This window comes from Puma concolor, chromosome A2, assembly GCF_028749965.1.
Source record: "Puma concolor isolate L17-30 chromosome A2, mPumCon1.1.hap2, whole genome shotgun sequence".
NCBI lineage: Eukaryota > Metazoa > Chordata > Mammalia > Carnivora > Felidae > Puma > Puma concolor.
Genome location: NC_141668.1, coordinates 146,200,400 through 146,225,046, shown reverse-complemented (window position 1 = coordinate 146,225,046; position 24,647 = coordinate 146,200,400). Strand labels below are relative to the sequence as shown.

Genomic DNA, 24,647 nt, shown 5'->3' with positions numbered 1-24,647 from the left:
AATAAATAAATAAATAAATAAATAAATAAAAAAAATTCACTGTTATTTTTAAATCAATGCAAAACAGCTCAACGTCACTTATGGGTATCACATGGACTTAGAAAAACTCTAGGAAGTCCAAAGTTTTCCTAAATCATTGGAACTCACCATCAGAAATGACTGTAGTTACTTACACTAAACTCCTAATCTCTAGGGAATCATCCCAAGTCTGAAAAGCATCCAGTAATACCCTGCTGTATACCAGTGGTTATCAACCTGGTGACTATTTCACCCTCCACCTCAAGGGACATTTGACAATGTCTAGAGACATTTACATTTGTCACAACTGTTGAAGTGAGGGTGCTACTCATATCTTGTGGGTGCTAATGTTTCAGATCTGTTCTATATGGTTCCACATTAATTTTTAAATATCCGTTCCTATATTTCACCCAAAGCTATCCACAAACTGACTTATTTCCGCACTAATATATATGTAATAAGATTACAGTTTTTGGGTGTTGTTTTTTTTTTAAGTAGCCTCCATACCCAGCATAGAGCCCAACACAGCACTTGAACTCACAACCCTGAGATCAAGACTGGAGCTGAGAGATCCAGCCAGACGCTTAACTGATTGAGCCACCTGGGCACCCCAAGCTTATAGCTTTTATAAATAACCGGAAACTATCATATTTGACATACCTTGATCTCTTTTTCAAATGGTTTGATGAAAGGTGAGCCTCTCATTGTCTGAGTTTTTATAATTTGATCATCAAGGAGAGTCTGAATCTCATCTACTGAAGAAAGAATAGAGACTCCAGTATCACGATATGGAGTTATATGAAAAGCAATATCATCCCAGGTTCCTATCATTATATGCATGGCTTTCTCTAGTGAAAATTCCTAAAAGGGAGAAAAGAAAGAATGAGTTAGTGAAGAAAGGTCTTATTTACTGTACCAACTTTTCCCTGGTGAATCCAGTGATGAGTGCATTACACAGTAATTCTTTTTTTTTTTAATGTTTTATTTATTTTTTGAGAGCGAGAGACAGAGTGTGAGTGGGGGAAGGGCAGAAACAGAAGGAGACACAGAATTCAAAGCAGGCTCCAGGCTCTGAGCTGTCAGCACAGAGCCCAATGCGGGGCTCGAACCCACGAACTGTGAGATCATGACCTGAGCCAAAGTCTGACGCTTAACCGATGAGCTACCCAGGCACCCCTACACAGTAATTCTCTTAACATAATCTGTGGTGACACTGTAACTGTCTTTAGGTTGAAAAAGATTTCTTAAACAATTAAAAAATTCCTAAGAATAATATAGTAGTTTTGCAGATAAACATAAGGGAAGGGAAACAAAAATAATATAAAAACAGGGAGGGGGACAAAACATAAGAGACTTATAAATATGGAGCACAAACTGAGGGTTACTGAAGGAGTCATGGGAGGGGGGATGGGCTAAATGGGTAAGGGGCACTAAGGAATCTACTCCTGAAATCATTGTATGCTAACTATATCACTATATATGCTAATTATATCACTATATGCTAACTAATTTGGATGTAAATTTAAAAAAATAAAAATAAAATTGAAAAAAGAATAATAGTGTAGTTTTAAAAAATTCACTTGCGGGGCGCCTGGGTGGCGCAGTCGGTTAAGCATCCGACTTCAGCCAGGTCACGATCTCGCGGTCCGGGAGTTCGAGCCCCGCATCAGGCTCTGGGCTGATGGCTCAGAGCCTGGAGCCTGTTTCCGATTCTGTGTCTCCCTCTCTCTCTGCCCCTCCCCCGTTCATGCTCTGTCTCTCTCTGTCCCAAAAATAAAATAAACGTTAAAAAAAAAAAAATTTAAAAAAAAAAATAAAAAAAAAAAAAAAAAATTCACTTGCTATGAAAACTACCGCTGCCAGTATTAAAATAGACACCAGAGGGGCGCCTGGGTGGCTCAGTCGGTTAAGCGTCCGACTTCAGCTCGGGTCATGATCTCACGGTCCGTGAGTTCGGGCCCTGCATCAAGCTCTGTGCTGACAGCTCAGAGCCTGGAGCCTGCTTCGGATTCTGTGTCTCCCTCTCTCTCTGCCCCTCCCTTGCTCATGCTCTGTCTCTCTCTGTCTCAAAAATAAATAAAAACATTTAAAAAAAAAAAATAAATAAAATAAAATAAAATAAAATAAAATAAAATAAAATAAAATAGACACCAGAATAAAATAGCTGCTGGACCTTCTCTGAAGTGGCCTTTCTGCAGTCTATAGTCTGAAATGCCTTTGTATATTTTAAGAACCCTGGAAGACTGTACTTATTCTGCTAGAATGCAGACACATCAAATGCCAACACACACATGAAGAGGTCAAAGGAGCCATTTCTAGCCTGGATTCAGGACAAAGAAGTAATATAGAAGCACACACTTTGTGGGGTGGGGGGAGGGGGAAGAGCGGTCTTCTGTCAGGTTCCCCCGACTCCTCCCATTGCTATCCAGTACCATACACTCAACCCCAACAAAAACTGTGATTATTTTATTAACAAACTCATCAAATAAAGTGTTTCAGTTGATCTTCATATTTACCTTGCTTGCACCTGCACTTATCACTTCAAATTTTTCCAAGTATGGTGTAAGGTTTAATTTTAAAATTTTTCTCAGTGTAGTTCCAGAGTCTGGAGTCAAGTCATAGCCTACAATTTCTGATATCTGCTTCCAGTGACGAGCTCTCATTCCTGGATTGCACAAGATGGAGACAGTTGGGATATAGTCCTAACAGTGAAAGTATAAACAATAATGAGTCACTCTTTTGACTGACACACACACATAGATTTTATAGATGAAACCTCAATAGTATAAACGTTTCTTGAGATTATTTAACATATTTGATTAGTCCAATCAAAATCCTAATTAGATTTGGAGGAGAAGAGAAACTAACAAAATGATTCTAAAGTTCATCTGCACAAATAAACATTTAGAAATAGCCTGGAAAATTATAAGAGCAAAAAAGAAGAGGAGTAAATGTTCCATAGAATATTAAAGTATGTGATAAAATTATGCTAATTAAAAGTGTGGTATTATTATAGAAACACAAAGCTGTTTTATATATATATATCAACATAAATATATAAATATTTTTAGTAATATATATATATAAATATATAAATATATAATATAAATTATAAATACGCACACCTACATACATAAATGCGGGAATGGCCTGCACCAAAATGCCAAAATGTAACTTCTGTTTGGAGGTGAAAATGAAACATCAAGTGAAAACACTTAGTTCATCATTCTTGATGTTGACATTAGGACATGTTCTTTAAAATCAGGAAGATAAGCATAGTTATTGTTACTACTTCTAATCAACATTGTATTGAGTGTCCCAGCCAGCGAAGTAACATACATACATACATACATACATACATACATACATACATACATACATAAAAGATATGGGGATGACACCAGTCAGAACGGCTAAAATTAACAACTCAGGCAACAACAGATGTTGGCAAGGATGCAGAGAAAGAGGATCTCTTTTGCACTGCTGGTGGGAATGCAAACTAGTGCAGCCACTCTGGAAGACAGCATGGAGTTTCCTCAAAAAATTAAAAATAGAACTACCCTACGACCCAGCAATTGCACTACTAGTTGTTTATCCGAGGGATACAGGTGTGCTGTTTCAAAGGGGTAGATGCACCCCAATGTTTACAGCAGCACTATCGACAGTAGCCAAAGTATGGAAACAGCCCAAATGTCCATCAACAGATGAATGGATAAAGAAGATGTGGGATATATATACAGTGGAGTATTACTCAGCCATCATAAAGGATGAAATCTTGCCATTTACAACCACATGGATGAAACTAGAGGGTACTATGCTAAGTGAAATTAGAGAAAGACAAATATACGACTTCACTTATATGAGGAATTTAAGGTACAAAACAGATGAACATTAGGGAAGGGAAGCAAAAATAATATAAAAACCAGGAGGGGGACAAAACATAAGAGACTCTTAAATACAGAGAACAAACTGAGGGTTGCTTGGAGGGGTTGTTGATGAGGGGATGGGCTAAATGGGTGGGATGAGCACTGGGGGTCATACATAGGGGATGAATCACTGGAATCTACTCCTGAAATCATTGTTGCACTATATGCTAACTAACTTGGATGTAAAAATTTTTAAATTAATTATTTAGTTAAAAAAAAAACTAAGTAAGTCACAAGTGTTATTAATAAAATCATTTTGTGACTTCAAAAAAAAAGAATGATGAGTGGAATTCATTTTGATCAATATTCAAATGTTACTGAGATTTAACTAAAAACATTAATTCGATAAGGAAAATTTTAAGAATGATCTTAACTGGAATCCTTAAAGTAAGTCATGATATATAAAGGGTTCTTTTTCAAGAATATAAAATTACAAAATCTATTCCTGATATCTTTCCTTTGTGTTTGGCTCAATATATGACTCATCAAAAGCTAAAATCCAAGGTTGGCTAGAATTAGTTTTTATATATAGAATACAAGGCACTTATTAGCATTATAAAATAATAAAATGTGAAGAAACTTAGATACTCTAAAAAAAAAAAAGATATGGGGAACAGAAATTTAAAAAACAAAACTACCCAAAGAAAACAAAAACACAAATTCAAAAAGATATGTGCACCGCTATGTTTACTGCAGCATTATGTACAACAGCAAAGATACAGAAGCACCCAAGTGTCCATCAATAGATGGAGAAAGAGGATGTGGTGTATATATACAATGGAATATTACTCAGACATAAAAATGAATGAGATCATACCATTTGTAACATGGATGGACCTGGAGGGTATAATGAAAAAAAAAAAAAAAAAACCTAACATTGTTCGCAAATTGTTGTCTGTGTACAATGACTGGATATTAAATTAATATAAAGAAAGTTAAAAGAACCACTGAATACAAGCCACAGATAAAAAACATAATTAACAAAAAGATGAATTTATGATAGCAACAACAAAATAAAGTATGTAGGATAAATTATTTTGAAAAAAAATTTAAGCTTATTTCTTTTTTAGTAATCTCTACACCCAATGTGGGGCTTGAACCCACAACCCTGAGGTCGAGAGTCACATGCTTTTCCAAATAAACCACCTAGGCCTCCGTACCTAGGGATAAATTAAATGAAAGTTGTGTAAAGTTATTTCGGAGAAACTATGTTAAAGAAAACCTGGGGCACCTGGGTGGCTCAGTGGGTTAAGTGTCAGACTCTTGGTTTCGGCTCAGGTCATAACCTCATGGTTTGATGAGTTCAAGCCCCTCATTGGGTTCTGTGCTGACAGCATGGAGCCTGCTTGGGATTTCCTCTTTCCTTCTCTCTCTTGCACTGTCTCTCAAAATAAAAAACTTATTTTAAAAAAAAAGAGATGTGTGGGGCGCCTGGGTGGCGCAGTCGGTTAAGCGTCCGACTTCAGCCAGGTCACGATCTCGCGGTCCGTGAGTTCGAGCCCCGCGTCAGGCTCTGGGCTGATGGCTCGGAGCCTGGAGCCTGTTTCCGATGCTGTGTCTCCCTCTCTCTCTGCCCCTCCCCCGTTCATGCTCTGTTTCTCTCTGTCCCAAAAATAAATTAAAAAAAAACGTTGAAAAAAAAAATTAAAAAAAAAAAGTGATGTGAAAGAAAATCTAAATAGAGATGTATACCACACACTGATAGATTCATTATTATATAAGTGACAAAGGATTATTATTCAGAATATATAAATTAACAACAAAAACAATGGAAACAAATACTGTAACAAAAATAACAAAAGAGTCAAAGGGCATTAATAGACATTTCACAGAAGAAGAAATATGAAATGTAAGTACTTTGAGGGCAGGGATTTTTTGTTCATATGACTCTAAGTAGGAAAATCAATAAATTAGATAAGTAAGCAATAATATATAGCAGTGAAAATGAACGACTACAGTCATTCCCAAGACATGGATGAGTTTTAGAAACATAATGTTAAGTGAAGAAAATCAAGTCACAGAAGACTACATACAGATGATATGTTTTTATAAATTGTTACATACAAATGTGAATTAACAACAAAAAAGAGAAATACAAACAGAATTTATGACACACTTATCTTCAAGGGAGATTAAAGGGCTTAAAATAGGGAAGGATTACATAGAAGGATGCAAGAGTATTGATGATCTTTTAATTTTAAAGAAGAGGGGAGGGTTCATGGGTGTTCATTTTCTTCATAGCTTACATATATGTAACATATATTCTCCAAGTATTGGATAATAAAAATTTGCTAACAAAGGTAAAGAAAGAATACTTATCTTTTCCTCTTCCCAATCCAATTCAAAGGCCAACAAAATTATACTTGCACTTCTGGTCACCTCCTTAGTAAAGCCTTACCTGTTTTCCAAATGACAAAATTAACTGCTCCGTGCCCTATTCTTTCAGAGGATGCTACCATCCTCTACCTATGAATTGCCTTATTCTGCCTCGTACTACAACCAGTTGTTCACAGCCAATTTCTCTTTCCACATTGTGTTCTCTCTGAGAGGCAGAAGCCAATTTGTGTGAACTGGACAACAACAATTTTAAACTGTAAGACTCTAATGTCAATATCTAAGCCACTAATTATGTGAGAAAAATAAATAAAAGACAATTAGATTGGAAAGAAAAACATAAAATTACCTCTATTTACAGATTACACGATCTTGTATATAGAAAATTCTATGGAATTCATTTCTTTTTTTTATTCTATATTTCAGTAATCTCTACACCCAATATGGTGCTCAAACTTACAACCCTGACCTCAAGAGTCATATGTTCCACCAACTGAGCTAGCCACGTGCCCCAAAAAGGAATTTATTTAAGAACTGTTAAAACTAATAGATGAGTTCAGCAAGATTGCAGGATACAACATCAACATACAAAAATTACTTGTGTTTGTATAAACTAGCAATAAACAACCCAAAATTGAAAGTGAGGGAAAAAATCTCATGTACAATAGCATCAAGAAATACAAAATACTCGAGAGTAAATTTGATAAAATAAATGCAACGTTTGTAGACTAAAAATTACAAATACTTGTTAAATGAAATTAAAGAATACCAAATAAAAGTAAAAATACTCCTTGCTCACATATTGAAAGAATTAATATTGTTAAGACAGCGATCTTCCCAAGTCAATCTAAAGATTCAATGCAATGCCAGCTTCCTTTTTTTAATGTTTAAAAAATTTTTTTAATTTTTATTCATTTGAGAGAGAAAGAGAGAGAAGGGGGGGATGGGCAGAGAGAGAGGAGGACAGAGGATCAGAAGGAGACTCAGCTGACAGCAGTGAGCCTGATGCGGTGCTTGAACTCAGGAACTGTGAGATCATGACCTGAGCTGAAGTCCAATGCTCAACTGACTGAGCCCCCCAGGTGCCTAAGGTTTAAAATGTATTTTAATAAGTTGATACTGCATTGTTGCTCCACTTCTCAGAAAAATTCCAAGATATTAGGGACAAATAGAATATGGTACACAAGTAAAAAATGCACAGCATAACTAAGATAGGCAAAGCTAAGAGCTGCTGTCCTAGATAGGCAAAGCTAAGAGCTGCTGTCCTAGATGCAGCATATCGCAACATTCTTCCCAAGTTTGTGCTAGGTCTATCAACAAAAGCTGTGAACAGCAATATCATAGACACAAAGGGGCCATTCCTGGGTTGTCCTTATCCAAAGAAAATATGGAAGAAAGATTTTTCTAAAGACATACTAAATGAAAATCTTTAAGAGATTTCATGTCTTCCAAAAGCAAAAGCAACAAAAGAAAAAAATATATATAAATGAGACATCATCAGAATTTAAAACTTCTGTGTTTCAAAACACATCATCAAAAAAACCTAAAAGACAATCCACAGATCACAATGAAAACAGCCATCAATATTTTGTTTTTAAAAAGAGTTTTGAAAATGATCACTTAATTAAAACTTGAAAGCTATAAATTAATTATCCACACTCTCATGACAATTTTGTTGGTGAATAACAAACAGAGATCTATTTCTTTAAAATATATTTGTGCACAAACTGCATATAACTCTAAGTTTTACTCCTAACATAAGTATGTTTGGGAGTATTCTATTCTATACTTGCCAGTGTGGAGAACAAAATAGTTTTTAAGAATAAAGAAGTATATATATATATATATATATATATATATATATATATATATATATATATTCTGTATTTTACATGTAGCAGAATTATCATCCAGAGGGTTTTTTTTTTGTATTCACAAGGTGATATGTGTATTGTAAAACAATAATGGTGAAGGAAATAAAAAGGCTTTTAAAATTGTTTTAAATATTTATGAAGTTATTATTTCAGAGAGTATAGTGATATCTTTTTTTATATTTTTTTAAGTTTATTTATTTATTTTGAGAGAGAGGGAGACAGCGTGAGTGAGGGAGGGGCACAGACAGAGGGAGAGAGAGAATCCCAAGCAGGCTCTGTGGTGCCAGAGCAGAGCCCAACATGGGGCTTGAACTTACAAAACCGTGAGATCATGACCTGAGCTGAAACCAAGAGTCAGACACTAATAGACTTATACACCCAGGTGCCTCAGAGAGTATACTGATATCTTAACAGCTTACCTAGATCATAAATTAATCAAAATGCACTTTTTAATAAAACCTGATACTTAAAACATATTAAAAAAATAAAATAATAAAAGACAATCCACAGAATAAATGGGAGAAATTTTTTTTCTTCCCCCCCACCCCCATTGTAGAGAGAGAGAGAGCATGTGTGTAAGCAGGGGAGAGGAACAGAGGGAGAGAGAGAGAATCCCAAGCAGGCTCTATGTTCGGTGCAGAGCCTGATGTGGGGCTTGATCCCATGACCCAGCCCCAAATCAAGAGTCAGACATTCAACTGACTGAGCCACCCAGGTGTTCCCAAAATTTTTTTTTTAATTTTTTTTAACGTTTATTTATTTTTTTGAGACAGAGACAGAGCATGAACAGGGGAGGAGCAGAGAGAGAGGGAGACACAGAATCCGAAACAGGCTCCAGGCTCTGAGCTGTCAGCTCAGAGCCCAACGCGGGGCTCGAACTCACGGACCGTGAGATCATGACCTGAGCCGAAGTCGGACGCTTAACCGACCAAGCCACCCAGGCGCCCCCCAAATTTTTTAAATCATATATTTAATAAGGGACTTATCTCTAGAATATACAAAAAAAAAAAACTACAATTAAATAAGAGACAAATAACCACTCAATTTAAAAATGGGCAAAGGATTTAAACAGATGCATTTCCAAAGAAAATATAAAAACGGGGATGCCTGGGTGGCTCAGTTGGTTAAGTGTCTGACTTCAGCTCACATCATGATCTCACGGTATGTGGGTTCAGGGCCTGCGTCTGGCTCTGTGCTGACAGCTCAGAGCCTGGAGCCTGCTTTGGATTCTGTGTCTCCCTCTCTCTCTGTCCCTCCCCCGCTCATGGTCTGTCTCTCTCTGACTCTCAAAAATGAATAAATTAAAAAAAAAATTTTTTAGGGTGTTTCGGTGGCTCAGCCAGTTAAGTGTCTGGCTTCGGCTCAGGTCATGATCTCGTGGTCCGTGGGTTCAAGCCCTGCATCGGGCTCAGCCTGGAGCCTGCTTTGGATTCTGTGTCTCCCTCTCTCTCTCTGCCCTTGCCCCACTCATGCTCTGTCTCTGACTCTCTCAAAAATAAATAATTTTTTTTAATTTTTAAAGAAAATATAAAAATGGCCAATAAGCACAGTAAAAGATGTTCAACATCATTAGTCATTAGATAAATACAAATCCAAACCACAATGAGATACCACTTTATCCCACTGGGATGGCTATACTCAAAACAACAGACAAGTGTTGATCAGGATGTGGACACATTGGAACTCCTGTGCATTGCTGGTGGAAATGTAAAACAGTGAAGCCCCTTTGGAATATAGTCTGGCAGTTCCTCAAAAAGTTAAACATAGAATTTTCACTCCTATGTATATACTCCAGAGGAGTGAAACATATGTCCACGTAAAAACTTGCACGTGCATAATCATAGTGACATTATTCCTAAGAGCTAAAAAGTGCAACAATGCAAATGTCCATCAACTGATGAATGGATAAACAAAGTGTGGTACATCCATACAGTAAAATATTATTCATCAATAAAAAGAATGGGGGGTGCCTGGATGGCTCACTTGGTTAAGCCTCTGACTCTTGGTTTGGGCTCAGGTCATGATCTCATGGTTCGTAAGTTTGAGCCCTGGGTCAGGCTCTGCACTGACAGCACAGAGCCTGGCTGGCATTCTCTCTCTCTCCCTCTCTCTTTGCAACCCCCACATCTCCCTCACTCTCAAAATAAATAAATAAACTTAAAAAGAATGAACGATACATGTTACAACACAGAAGAACAATGAAAACATGCTAAGTGAGAGAAGTCAGTCACAAAGGCCACATATAATATGATTCCATTTATATGAAATGTCTGGGATAGATAAATCCATAGAGACAGAAAGTGGATTAGTAGTTGCCATTGTCTTGGAGGAGGAGGAAATGGGGAGTGACTGCTATTAGCTACAGGCTAACTTTCTGGTATAATGAAGATGTTCTCAAATTAGATAGTGGTGATGGTTGCAAAACTGTGAATATTCTAAGAAGCCACTGAACTGTATGCTTGAAAGAGTAAATGTTATGATATGTGGATTATATCTCAATAATCTATTGAAAAAATACAAGCTAGTAACAAACTGTAAGCTAATGATAAAATTATAAGTACATAAGAATATATTTTTTCAAGTTGAAAGCAATCAAACAACATTACCCAACACTAACTTTGTTTCCAGCACCATATTATAGGGCACGGGTTCCCCCAATTTTTGGTTTCACAACAGATGTTAATAAAAATTATTTAAAACTTGTGTGATGAGGGGGAGCAAAAAAAAAAAAAAAAAAAGGTAGGTGGTGTGTCCTTTCAATGCCATCTCAGGTACAGGGCCACCTGAGAAAAATGTAACTAAAGACTGTATTATGTTCAACTCATTGTTTATTATTCAAAGTCCCAGACATTGTAAAATTATAACTTGCATTTTTTTGTCCAGTAGAGGTGCAAATAATTCTATCTGAAAAAAAGGTAAGTCCAAATATGTTTATTTGGTTTATTCTGTATGACATTAACCAGCTTTATATCAATACTAGCAATCTTTTTTTAACATTCCTTTACTAAATTGCCCACAAATACTCAGCTCCTGAAATGCTCTTTGAACCAGACTTACCACCTAACTAGTTCTCTCATTAATTAATAAATAGAATAAAATATTTGACACGTTTATTTTTCTAAATTTTTTTAGTGTTTGTTTTTAAGAGAGACAGAGACAGAGTATGCGTGGGGGAGGGGCAGAGAGAGAGGGAAACACAGAATCCAAAGCAGGCCCCAGGCTCTGACCTGTCAGCAGCCCAATGCGGGCCTCGAACTCACAGACTGTGAGATCAAGACCTGAGCCGAAGTCAGACGCTTAACCGACTGAGCCACCAAGGTGCCCGACACATGTTTATTTTTATATTTGTATGACAGTCATGTCTACATTTTTTTGCAAATAATAATTTAATTAGGTAATTTTTTAAATTGGAAGATCATAGATTATCCAACTTTTCCTTTTTTTAAATGTTTATTTACTTTTGAGAGAGGGAGAGCAGGGGAAGTGCAGAGAGAGAAGGAGACAGAGGATCTGAAGAGGGCTCCACACTGTCAGTTGAGAGCACAATGCAGGGCTCAAACTCACCAACCAGGAGGTCATGACCTGAGCTGAAGCCCGATGCTTAACCAACTAAGGCACCCATATTATCCAACTTTTCATTTTGATTAGTAAGGACTTTGTTTTTGACTTTCCATTTTTTATCACCATCATGTGTTTTTGCTTACCATTATATTCCCCAGCATTCATTGGAACTTGGTATAACATAACAGGTGCTCAATAAGTATTTGTTAAATAAATGAATTTTTAACACCTATGAAATAGAAAGGACATACTCTCAAAGTGAATAAATTTAGCTTTATTAAAAATTCATTATTGAGCACCTGGGTGCCTCAGTCAGTTAGGCGTCCAACCTCGATCTCACAGCTCGGGAGTTCAAGTCTCACATCAGGCTCTGTACTCACAGCTCAGAACCTGGAGCCTCTGCTTTGGATTCTGTGTCTCCTTCTCTCTCTGCCCACCCCCCCCTCCCCCCCTGCTAGCACTCTGTCTCTCTCTCTTAAAAATAAACATTTTTTAAAAAAAAAAGAAAAAAAGAAAGAAAAAATCATTATCGTGCTCACTTCGGCAGCACATATACTAAAACTGGAACGATACAGAGCAGATTAGCACGGCCCCTGTGCACGGATGACATGCAAATTTGTGCAGTGTTCCATATTTTTTAAGTTATTTATTTATTTAGTAAATCTCTACACCCAACATATGTCTTGAACTCATGACCCCGAGATCAAGAGTTCTGTGCTCTTCCAACTGAGCCAGCCAGGCACCCTGAAGCATTCCATATCAAATAATAATAATAATAATAATAATAATAATAATAATAATAATTCCTTATCCTCTCACAGAAGGTGAGAGACTGGAAGGAGCTGAGTGTAGAATAGGCAGCCTGCATGGACAGTACCTCAGTAGGAGGCTGGAGAGGAAACAAACTCTATACTCAACAAGTCTTAATGACCTAGCATATGTCAGGCTCAGTTATAGTCATGGAGATACAACAGTGAACAACACCACCAAATCATTACACGGTCTTTATTCTGTGATTTTGCCATTTACCAGTAAATATGTAATCATCAACTATCACAGTCCTTTGCTGTGGAGTTTATTTTATTAAATTTTACTTATTTATTTTGAGAGAGAGAGAGAGAGAGCATGAGCAGGAGAGGGGCAGAGAGAGGGAGATGAGAGAATCCCAAGCAGGCTTCGCACTGTCAGCATAGAGCCTCACAAGGAGCTTGACCTTGTGAGCTCACCAACCGTGAGATGGTGACCTGAGCCGAGATTAAGAGTTGGATGCTTAACCCACTGAGCCACCCAGGCGTCCATATTTTAAAAGGGAAAAAATATTAACTCCATGTAATAGTAGGAGTAGGGTCCTAAAAACTCTCATGATGAAAGAATATAAGGAAAATAGGATTAGAAGGAATTAACAAAAAGTACATATATGAAATTCCTTATTGACTTTCTATATTCATTTACAAATACTTATTTAGCATCTACACTGTTTAGTATCTACATCATTGTTAGTGATTATGATATATCAATAAATTAAACAAATATCCTTTTTTTTTTTCAACGTTTATTTATTTTTGGGCCAGAGAGAGACAGAGCATGAACGGGGGAGGGGCAGAGAGAGAGGGAGACACAGAATTGGAAACAGGCTCCAGGCTCCGAGCCATCAGCCCAGAGCCTGACGCGGGGCTCGAACTCCCGGACCGCGAGATCGTAACCTGGCTGAAGTCGGACGCTTAACCGACTGCGCCACCCAGGCGCCCCTAAACAAATATCCTTTGTACAAACTTCCAGTGATAAAGTAAATACGCTCTGGGGATACAACGTACAGCATGGTGACTATAGTACCATACTGTATATTTGAAAGTTGCTAAGAGTAGATTTTAAAAGTTCTTACCACGAGAAAAAAATCTTGCCATTATGTGTGGTAATGGATGTCAACTAGACTTATTGTGGTGATCATTTTGCAATGTATACAAATATCAAATCATTATGTTGTACTCCTGAACCTAATACAATGCTATATGTTATTTATATCTCAATAACGATTTAACTATATGGTATGTTAAGGGGTAATAAATGATACAGAAAATAGGGAAATTAGAGCAGGATAAGAATCAGAACCAGTGGGGGTATCAAGCAAGATGCTCAGGGAAGGCTTCCTGGATATGGTGATAATTGGAACAAAGATTTTAGGAGGGGAGGATATGAGACAAGAGCATATGTAAGTGAAGAGAACAGTAGGCAGGGGTAATAGCTGAAGCACAGGCCCTCAGGCAGGAGGGCTTAAGAAATGAGAATGGGGGGCAGTATGGCTGGGGCACCCGCTGTGAGGGGCAAGAGAAGGTGGAGGCAAGGTCAGAGAGATAAAGAAAAGTTCAAGTGAAGTTAGAGGGATAAAGAGGAGCCAGATTATGGAGTGCTATGTAAACTTTTTATCTGAGTAAAACACGAAGGCTTTGCAGAACTTTGACGAGAGGAGTAACATGATCTGACTTAATTTTTCTAGTTGCTCTATTTTTAACAGACGATGGGATGAAGGCAGGGGCAAAGGTAGACACAGGGAAACCCATTAGGACCTTTTTGTAGAAATCCATGTAAAAGATGATTTAACGTGGACCAGGGCGATGGCAATGGGAGAGTGAATTTTGAGTTTGCCACGTAGTTAGATATCCAAGGAAAGGTTACAAGTAGGAGGTTGTATATATGAATCTTGGGACTGGCTAGAGAAGTCTGGGATACCAGTTAAAGATCTGGGAGTTGCCAGCATATAATCATGTATAAACTCATCTATATTTTTGATGAGACTGATGAGATCATCAAGAGAGTTAAGGTAGATAGAGAAAAGGACCAATGACTGAGCCCTAAGAACTTCCAACATTAAGAGGCTGGGAAGAGTAAGAAAAAATAGCAAGGAAAAATATAGTGATGCTACTAGTGATATGGGAAAGTTTATTTATCTTCCATCTCAAGATGACTTCCAGAGATGATGACACTATGCCACGGTGATAGAGATGATGATGATGTGACGGTGGTGATAAGAAAAGAAAGGAGAGGGGTGCCTGGGTGGCTCAGTCTGTCAAGCATCCAACTCTTGGTTTCTTCTCAGGTCATGATCTTGCAGTTTGTGAGTTCAAGCCCCAAGTTGGGCTCCACACTGACAGCACAGAGCTTGCTTGGGATTCTCTATCTCTCCCTGTCTCTCTGCCCCTCCTCTTGTCACACACCAAAATATTTAAATAAACTCACTCTCTCTCTCTCTCTCAAAATATTTAAATAAACTTAAAAAAAAGAAAAAAGAAAAGAAATGAGAATATCATGAGGATAAATTTTAAAAGGATCATATAAGCTAAATGTGAACAATGAACTGTAAATAAGTTCCTTACTAGGCAAATTAGGAAAAAAAAAGAGAGAAAATTTAAATTAACAACATTTGGAGGACTCCAAGCTGTATTACAAAGCTGTAATCATCAAGACAGTATAGCACTGCCACAAGAACACTCAGATTAATGGAACAGAAAACAGAACTCAGAAATGGACCCACAAACATATGGCCAACTAATCTTTGACAAACCAGGAAGAATATCTAATGGAATAAAAACAGTCTCTTCAGCAAATAGTGCTGGGAAAACTGGACAGCGACATGCAGAAAAATGATCCTAGACCACTTTCTTACACCACACACAAAAATAAACTCAAAATGGATGAAAGACCTAACCATAAGACAGGAAGCCATCAAAAGCCTTGAGGAGAAAGCAGGCAACAACCTCTTTGACCTTGGCCACAGCAACTTCTTACTCAACCCGTCTCCAGAGGCAAGGGGAACAAAAGCAAAAATGAACTATTGGGACCTCATCAAAATAAAAAGCTTCTGCACAGCAAAGGAAACAATCAGCAAAACTGAAAGGCAACCAACAGAATGGGAGAAGATATTTGCAAATAACATATCAGATAAAGGGTTAGTATCCAAAATCTATCAAGAACTTCTCAAACTCAACACCCCAAAAATAAATAATCCAGTGAAGAAATGAGCAAAAGACATGAATAGCTGCTTCTCCAAAGAAGACATCCAGATGGCCAACTGACACATGAAAAAATGCTCAACATCACTCATCCTCTGGGAAATACAAATCAAAACCACAAGGAGATACCACCTCACACCTGTCAGAATGGCTAACATTAACAACTCAGGCAACAACAGATGTTGGTGAGGATGTGGAGAAAGAGGATCTCTTTTGCACTGCTGGTGGGAATGCAAACTGGTGCAGCCACTCTGGAAAACAGTATGGAAGTTCCTCAAAAAATTAAAAATAGAAGTAGCTTATGACCCAGCAATTGCACTACTAGGTATTTATCCAAGGGATACAAGTGTGCTGTTTCAAAGGGGCACATGTACCCCAATGTTTATAGCAGCACTATTGACAATAGCCAACATATGGAAAGAGCCCAAATGTCCATTGATGGATGGATGGATATAGAAGATGTGGTATATGTATACAATGGAGTATTACTCAGCAATCTAAAAGAATGAAATCTTGCCATTCGCAACTATGTGGATGGAACTGGGGGGTATTATGCTAAGTGAAATTAGTTGGTCAGAGAAAGACAAAAATCATATGACTTCACTCATATGAGGACTTTAAGGGACAAAACAGATGAACATAAGGGAAAGGAAATGAAAATAATATAAAAACAGGGAGGGGACAAAACAGAAGAGACTCATAAATATGGAGAACAAACAGAGGGTTAGTGGAGGGGTTGTAGGAGGGGGGATGGGCTAAATGGGTAAGGAGCATTAAGGAATCTACTCCTGAAATCATTGTTGTATATATGCTAACTAACTTGGACGTAAATTTAAAAAAAAAAATCAAATTTAGGGGCGCCTGGGTGGCTCAGTCGGTTAAGTGTCCGACTTCAGCTCAGGTCACACGATCTCACGGTCCGCGAGTTCGAGCCCTGCATCGGGCTCTGGGCTGATGGCCTGGAGCCTGCTTCCAATTCTGTGTCTCCCTCTCTCTCTGCCCCTCCCCCGTTCATGCTGTGTCTCTCTCTGTCTCAAAAATAAATAAACGTTAAAAAATTTTAAAAAAATTAAATTTAAAATATTTGAAAAAAAATTTTAATAAAATAAAATGAAAAAAAATTTTTAAATTAATTAACAATATTTGGAATTGGAATGAAAAGGGAATTATCCATACAGATTCTTCAGACATTAAAAAGATAATAAAAATATTATGAGCAACTTTATAGTAACAAATTCAACAACTTAGAAGAAATGGAAAAGTTCTTTGGAAAATACAACTTATCAAAATTGACACAAAATTAAATACAAATCTGAATATCCCTATATCTATTAAAGAAATTGAATCCTTTTCAAAACCTTTCCCACAAGAAAATCCAATGACTTCACTGGTGAATGTGCCTCTAAAATATTTAAGAAATAATTAATACCAATTTTATAGAAAACTCTTTCAGAAAATAGAGAACATAAAACTCTCCAATTTCTTTCATAAGGACATCATAATCCTGATACTGAAACCTGGCAAAGACATTACAAAAATGTTAAGACCAACATCTCTCCTGAATTTAACCCCAAAAACCCTCAATAAAATGTTAGCAAATAATAAACTATGGAAGTACTAGAAGAAAACATTATCTTGGAATGAGGAAAGCATTTCTAGCTATAATTTAAAATTCAGTAGACAAAGGAAAAGAATGGGGGACCTGGCTGGCTCAGTCATTGGGGCATGCGACTTTTGATCTCAAGGTCATGGGTTCAAGCTCCATTTTGGGCATAGAAATTACTTAATAAAAAAATAAAAATAAAAAAGGAATAGAATGATGACTACATAAAAATAAAAAACCTTCCTTTTCCATTTACTTCAGGAACAATAAATCTAAATTCAAATAAAAAGGCTTCTGCAAGGCAAGATACATGATAAATAAAGTCAAAAAACAAATAATAAATATTTGCGAAATACATCATACATAGAAAAAGCCTAATGTCTTTAATATATGTGAATTACATATATATATACTTACAATATAATACCCTGGGAAATTAATGTGTCTTAGAAATATTAATATAATCAATATTAATGTATAAATAATATCTATATATATTATATCCTAGAAATCAGTAAGAAAAAGATCAATAATTCAATAGACAAATAGACAATGATAAGACCAAACATTTCACAAAGAAATACAAAACATTCTTAAATATATAAAAATATGCTTAACGCTTTACATAATAAGAGAAATAAAAATTCTCTTATATTAGCAAAAACTCAAGTTTGATGATATTCTCTTGTTGAGGGTGGTGAGAGTTTAAACTGGGATAGCCCCTATGTAAGGTTATTTGACTATAGATTTTATTCTGGCATTTACTCTTCCAGAATTTGCTTTTTAGTCATACTTGCACACACATGAAATCTTATACCAGTATATAACACTATATAGGTGTAACAAAAAAAAGAAAAAGTTTGTATGTGATGAGGAAAGGTCTCTAAGATAAAGTAATCAAAACAAAGAGGGAAAATAATACATATAGGACACTGTATTTTATGTAAAAAGATGGAAGAATAAGAACATATGTTTATACGGTTGTATGTGTAACAAAACGCAAGTGTATACACGAAAGTAGTAACATTGATAACCTGAGTTATACAGGTAGAAACATGGGAAGGAGACTCTTCGGATATATCTCTATTTTTTAAGCCACATAAATATATTAAATATTGAAAACGATTTTAAGTAGTTTCTTTAAAAAAAATCCAGGCAGCTCATGGAATCTCTGAGAGTGCTAGATACAGACACAAACAATGCTTAAAATCCCATCCAAGTTTCCACTGCATTGACAATGGAAATGGCACCACCTCTGGAACCCGGCCACTACTGCCTAGGGAAGCTGGAGGCCTTATTAACTGTCACAAAAACTGTTAGTATTTCTTCATTAAAAATGACTTGAGGGGTGCCTGGGTGGCTCAGTCAATTAAGCGTCCACCTCTAGATTTTGGCTCAGGTCATGATCTCACAGTTTGTGGGTGAGAGCCCTACACTGGGCTCTTTGTTGGGTATGTGGAGCCTGCTTGGGATTCTTTCTCTCTCCCTCTCTCCCCTCTCTCCTTCTCTCTCTCTCTGCCCCTTGCCCCCTGCCTTCAAAATAAATAAATAAACATTTTTTTAAAAACACAACTTGAAGCACGGGAGGCTAAATACCTTGCCTAAGATATGCTACTAGCAAGTGTGAAATTGTGATACAAACATAAGTGGTATGACTTTAAAACTCCCCCAACTAACTGGTATCCTGTGCTGTTGCCCTTAGATAGGCTGACTGGTCTGCTCTAGTAATTTTTTACCCTCTTTATATCATTGTAGTTAGTCATTCTAGTCTTTTCTATTTGCCACACATAGTTCTATGAAAGGATTGCTTTCAATGACTATTGGGGAAGATGAAGCATGGATTTAGTAATAGATCAAGTAATAGATCTAATAGATTAGTAATAGATCAAGTTTTCCAGATTCAGCTTTGGTTTTGCTTTCCAAATCATTCTATGTCTCTTCATTAGCACTGGATGATGTGAACAGCTCTGGCCAGGACTTTCTAAAATGTCATTAAATGTGTTCATACCTTAAAAACTTTAATCTGCTCCATTACTGTGGAGCACATAATAATAGTAGGATTCTCTTTCGGTTCTTCTTCCAGCTTGTCCTCTCCCAGAGACCGCTGTTTTGCTGCCTTTCTTTTTTCTTGCAATTCTTTCTTATGCTTCATTTGGAAAAATTTCAGTGTCTTAAAAACTTCTCGGGAAAATTCATCTACATCAGCTTCCATGTTTTCTCCATTGAGGTCCAAAAAGCCTCCATCCATCCACCTGGATTGAAAGAAAAAATACTAAACTCAGAAATGTCTGGAGTGTAAAGGGGGACTTAGATATTCTTTAGGCTCGACTCTCATAAGAGAAACAACTGTGGGCAAGAGAAGTTACGTTTTTCTTAATCACACAAGTAGAGCTGATTGTAGAAAGACAAGATTAACACCATCATCTCAGCCACGCTGCATGTGCTACAATACCTATCAGACTGTAAATGGATGACTAAGGGTAGCCAAATAAAATGCAGATTTGACTCCAAAAATATTAGTCAAATTCATTAATTGCATAAAAAAGTGAATCAGTTCTGGAAAACCCAAGTGACACTTTACATATTATATTGGTAAGGGTAGGTGCTACCTTAGCAATGGTTGACACTTCTGTGTGACACTTGGTTCTCTTTCAAATGGATGAATATGTCCTACTTTCAAACACTTAACCAACAACAACATCAAATATCACTGCAACATTTTACAAGTCCTTCCATATCATTTGCTTAATTTTTAAAAAAATGTTTATTTACTTTCGAGAGAGTACTAGCAGGGGAGGGGCAGAGAGAGAGGGAGACACAGAATCCAAAGCAGGCTCCAGGCTCTGAGCTGTCAGCACAACCGACTGAGCCACCCAGGTGCCCCAGATTTGCTTAATTTTTATTACACTAACAAAAATTACCGTTTTTCTGTTCGCTGCCACTTGAGAACAAAATTAAAAAACTTCTGATAGGGCTCAATGTTCACTTTTAATTTATCCAGTTCAGGATATTTTGTCAGTTCCCATTTGAAAAGTTCCTCTTCCTTATTAATAAACTGAACTGCTTCTTCAGACTCCTGAATACGTTTCTGTAGTTGCCTTACATCTGTCACATACTGAAAGCAAATAATTGTTTATCTCAAGAAATATCCAAGTAACGTTATTAAAATAAGATTATATGACACTGCATGGGCTGTGTTCTTGCATTTATATTAAGGCTTTAAATATCAATTTCACAACAGAACTATGGTATAGAGTACAGAGCAAAATGTATGGGTCTGTCTATTTTACAGATAGAAAACTAAGTCACAAGAAAGATACATGAATAGTACCAGCTCAGGCCTAAGAGTCAGACCTTGTTTGCCAGAGTAAGCATATGTTTTTCATGTTTTTAAGTGTATGCAAACATGTCGTGTATTAATCTACAAGCTTGTCATAGCTACCGTCTTCTGTGTTCATCACACCTGTTGCATGCGGTCCAGTTCCGCAAATTCTGTAAACTCTTCCATGCGGCGTGATTCCTTTTCTATTTCCAAAATCAGTTTCTCTCTCTTGGCTATCAGCTCATTTTCTTTTTCATGTTTTGCATTCTCAATAAGCTTTTTAAGAGACAATTTAATCAGGTTAATTATTTTGTTACAAAGGAAATTTATCAAATCAGAAATCTGAACGCTTTTTGTAGTAATAAAAACCACCACAGAAGTAAAAATGAGTACAAGAATGAAACACCGACCAGTATAAAAATGCAAATAATAATAAACCACACAGAAAATTTTCCCTAGCTTTCTGAAGTGATGGTAACAATTCTTACATATTAATTAGATACTTTATTTAACAGATAGATCCCGTGTGTCAAGAACTATTCAACACGTTACTTATATTAGCACAGTTATTGTTATTATTCTTATTACTTCAGAGATGAAGACATTTAGACTTATAGAAATCAAGAGGTATGCCCAACGTCACAAAGTCATAAAAGTCAAGATCTGCATTAGAACTTGGGTTTATCTGACTGAAGTCCATGCTTTTTATTACTATACCATCTCACTTCCCACCATAGGAGAGACTGCTTTACACTAGAACTTTTCCAAAATCTAAAGTATACTCAGTCTGATACTGGGCAAGTTACTTAACTTCTCTGAGACTCATTTTTCTCATCTATGAAATGGGGAATTAGGAACACCTGGGATTTTTGCGAGTATTAAATGAGTTACTAAATGCAAAGAACTTAAGGCAGTGTTTACTATTATTATTATCAACTTACAACAGTTCTGACCTCTTTTTTTTTTTCTGTTTCATTTGCAAAGTTTTTATTAGGACCTTTTATATATGACCTTTAGAGCTCATAAATCACATTGTTAATCTGGCTCTGCTTACTACTTTTTCCCTCCAAGAAGTCTCCCAAAGTTATAAAAAATAGAAATTTATAAATATACATTGAGAATTATGCACAGTTTTTACACAATAATAGTCGGGTCGATGTTTCCAGCTGTCTAATCATCTCCCAGGACCTCTCATCCGAAACAGAATGATGGACTCTGAAATCTCGACAGCAGAAATGGCAACTGTGGCCCCAACCCACCATCCGCCCTCAGCATCATGGCACTGGGCAGGTGTTGGTTTTGGACAGTCATGGCAAAAGAGGAACTGCAGAAATGCTAGTTGGGATGGCGGTGCTGTGAGCAGAGGACAGCAAGCGGGGAAGGTTTCAGCCCTGTATCTGCCACAGCTCATACCTGGGACTGTATTTAAACTCTTGGCCCAAGAATCGCCAAGAGCCGAACCACAGACTCAGCATAGGCCCAATCTGACTGAGGCCAACTGGAAGAGTTCCAGGCCATTACAAACCTGAAAAATGCTTCCTTGGTCCAGAGTTGGGGAACCCAAATGTCTCCCTAGTCTGTCGTCCTCAGTCACTAACAAGCAGCTCTTTCCTTCCAGGCAAAGGGATGGAGTGCCTGGAGCTACAGTGAGGCCAGAGGGACATGGTAGCTGCTGTCAAGTAGTTCTGACCTCTTTAATGTCAGTCCCACTTCTTACCAGACCCTGTATTAAGCCTAACATCCTGTCCTAAGCCTGCAGGACCATAAACGTTGCTGGCCCCAAACTCATATTGATACACGAAGTTACTTTTTAAAGGTAGATTAAAAAAATGTGCTTAAAACGTCAGAATACAAAAGTACATACTGAAAAATATATTCACCTCATCATTTTCATCAAAGATGGGATTAATTTTCCAAGGCCACATAAGGACAGTTGAATTTAAAGCTAAGTCTTCTGGAGGAAATAGGAAAACATCTAAAAAGTAACTCATTCGGCGTTTGGATTCCTACAAAAGAAAACTCCAGGTATAATACACCATATAGGAAATAAACGCATTAGGGAAAAGAAAAGAACCAACAATTTCTAATACTCTTTCAAATTTCAATTTGACTCAGATTATTAACTGATATTTCATATGACCCAAATCACATGGGTATTTCAGTAGCTGTAGGATTATTTACTTGCTTCACACCACACAGCTGTGGACTTCTATGCTGGAAATAAAGCATTTTAAAGGTTTTATCTTTAAAAAAATTTTTTAATGTTTATATATTTTTGAAAGAGAGAAAGACTGCGTGAATGGGGGAGGGGCAGAGAGAGAGGGAGGCACAGAATCCGAAGCAGGCTCCAGGCTCTGAGCTGTCAGCACAGAGCCCAATGCGGGGCTCGAAACCACCAATTGTGAGATCATGACCTGAGCTGAAGTCAGACACTTCACCAACTGAGCCACCCAGGTGCCTCTAAAGGTTTCATCTTGAAGTTGACTAACCATAAAGGTACTCTTGGTCCTCCTTGTGCATGACTGAAAAAGGTGATCAAATATGCAGCTTTTGTTTGACACTTTCAACTTTTGATTTCAAAGAATTTTGTATTTTTGGGGTGCCTGAGTGGCTCAGTTGGTGAAGCGTCTGACTTCAGCTCAGGTCATGATCTCATGGTTCGTGGGTTTGAGCCCCATGTTGGACTCTGTGCTGACAGCTCAGAGCCTGGAGCCTGCTTCAGATTCTGTGTCTCCTCTCTCTGTTCCTCCCCCACTCAAACTCCCTCCCTCTCTCTCTCTCTCTCTCTCAAAAAATAAAGACTTAAATTTTTTAAATGAATTTTATATTTTTTATTATTATGTATTTATTTTTGAGTCTTTGGTGACATAGATTTTAGCATCTTTTGTTTTGTTTTGTTTTGTATCTTCAATGACATTATCACCTTTCTCGCCTACCACTGACATACAGCAATTGTCCAGGAAGAGTTTGGGGTGAAAGTCAGATCCTGTTTCCCATAGTAAGTACATGTTTTTCTTACATATTTTTCCTCTTTGCAAAGGGGAAAAATAACCTTTAAACCAGTAGATTGACATGAATGGATAAATTGAGGACCTTTACCTCCTATCGCTTTCATTGATTCATCTGCAGTGCTGTAATTTTTAAGAATTAAAATACATATTGAGGAGGGCACCTTTTGGGATGAGCACTGGGTGTTGTATGGAAACCAATTTGACAATAAATTTCATATATTGAAAAAAAAGAATTAAAATACAGACTCAAAGATCTAATTTACAAGTTTTTGGTATGACATATATAGTATATATGTATATAATATGTATATAATGTGTACAATGCATATTATATTGCATGTAGAAATATAACTTTCAAAACTTCATCTATGCAATTAACTATATTAATAGATTAAAGGAGAAAAAGCATAGATGCAAAAAAGAAAGGATTTGATAAAATTCAACATCCATTTATAATATAAAAAAAAAAAACCTGAAAGGTACAGCCTCTAGTTATGGAATGAATACGTTACGGAGATAAAAGGTACAGAATAGGGAATATAGTCAATGGTATTGTAATAGTGCTGTATTGTGCAAATATGGTAACTACATTTGTGAGCACAGCATAAGGTACAGAGTTGTCGAATCACTACGTTGTAAACTTGAAACTGATGTGACATTGTGTGTCAACTATACCTCATTTTTTTTTAAAAAGGGGGGGAGCTCAAAATAAACAAATAAATAGCACCTAATAGAAGAGCGTATACTAATCCGATAAAGGTACCTATTAAAGAAACACACACACACCAAATGTCATACTTAATAGTGAAATATTGAAAGCTCCCCCTTTGAGGTTGGGATCAAGTGATTACTGTACTAGAGTCCTAGTCAGTCCATCATAGCAAAGAAAATAAACAAGATTTTGGAAATGTGTAATGTTTATGAGGATAGAACCAAAACTCTCATTATTTGCAATTTATATGATGGTTTATGTAGACATCCCAAAAGAATC

At 36.8% G+C, this 24,647-nt stretch overlaps 1 protein-coding gene and 1 non-coding gene across 3 annotated transcripts in view; one reads left to right on the top strand and one right to left on the bottom strand.

Moving 5' to 3' along the window:
• DNAH12 (dynein axonemal heavy chain 12) overlaps window positions 1–24,647 on the bottom strand; it is a 219,043-nt gene that overhangs the window by 158,026 nt on the left and 36,370 nt on the right. For both annotated transcript variants that reach the window (XM_086697846.1, XM_086697845.1), the window contains 6 exons: window positions 22,526–22,651; window positions 20,787–20,921; window positions 20,245–20,438; window positions 19,332–19,575; window positions 2,535–2,720; window positions 679–879 (listed from right to left, as the gene is read on the bottom strand). In XM_086697846.1, coding sequence (XP_086553972.1) covers window positions 679–879; window positions 2,535–2,720; window positions 19,332–19,575; window positions 20,245–20,438; window positions 20,787–20,921; window positions 22,526–22,651 — 1,086 coding nt within the window. The remainder of the gene's footprint in view (window positions 1–678; window positions 880–2,534; window positions 2,721–19,331; window positions 19,576–20,244; window positions 20,439–20,786; window positions 20,922–22,525; window positions 22,652–24,647) is intronic.
• LOC147583579 (U6 spliceosomal RNA) lies at window positions 12,245–12,351 on the top strand. The gene has a single exon (XR_015248654.1). It is a non-coding gene; the product is annotated as a U6 spliceosomal RNA (small nuclear RNA).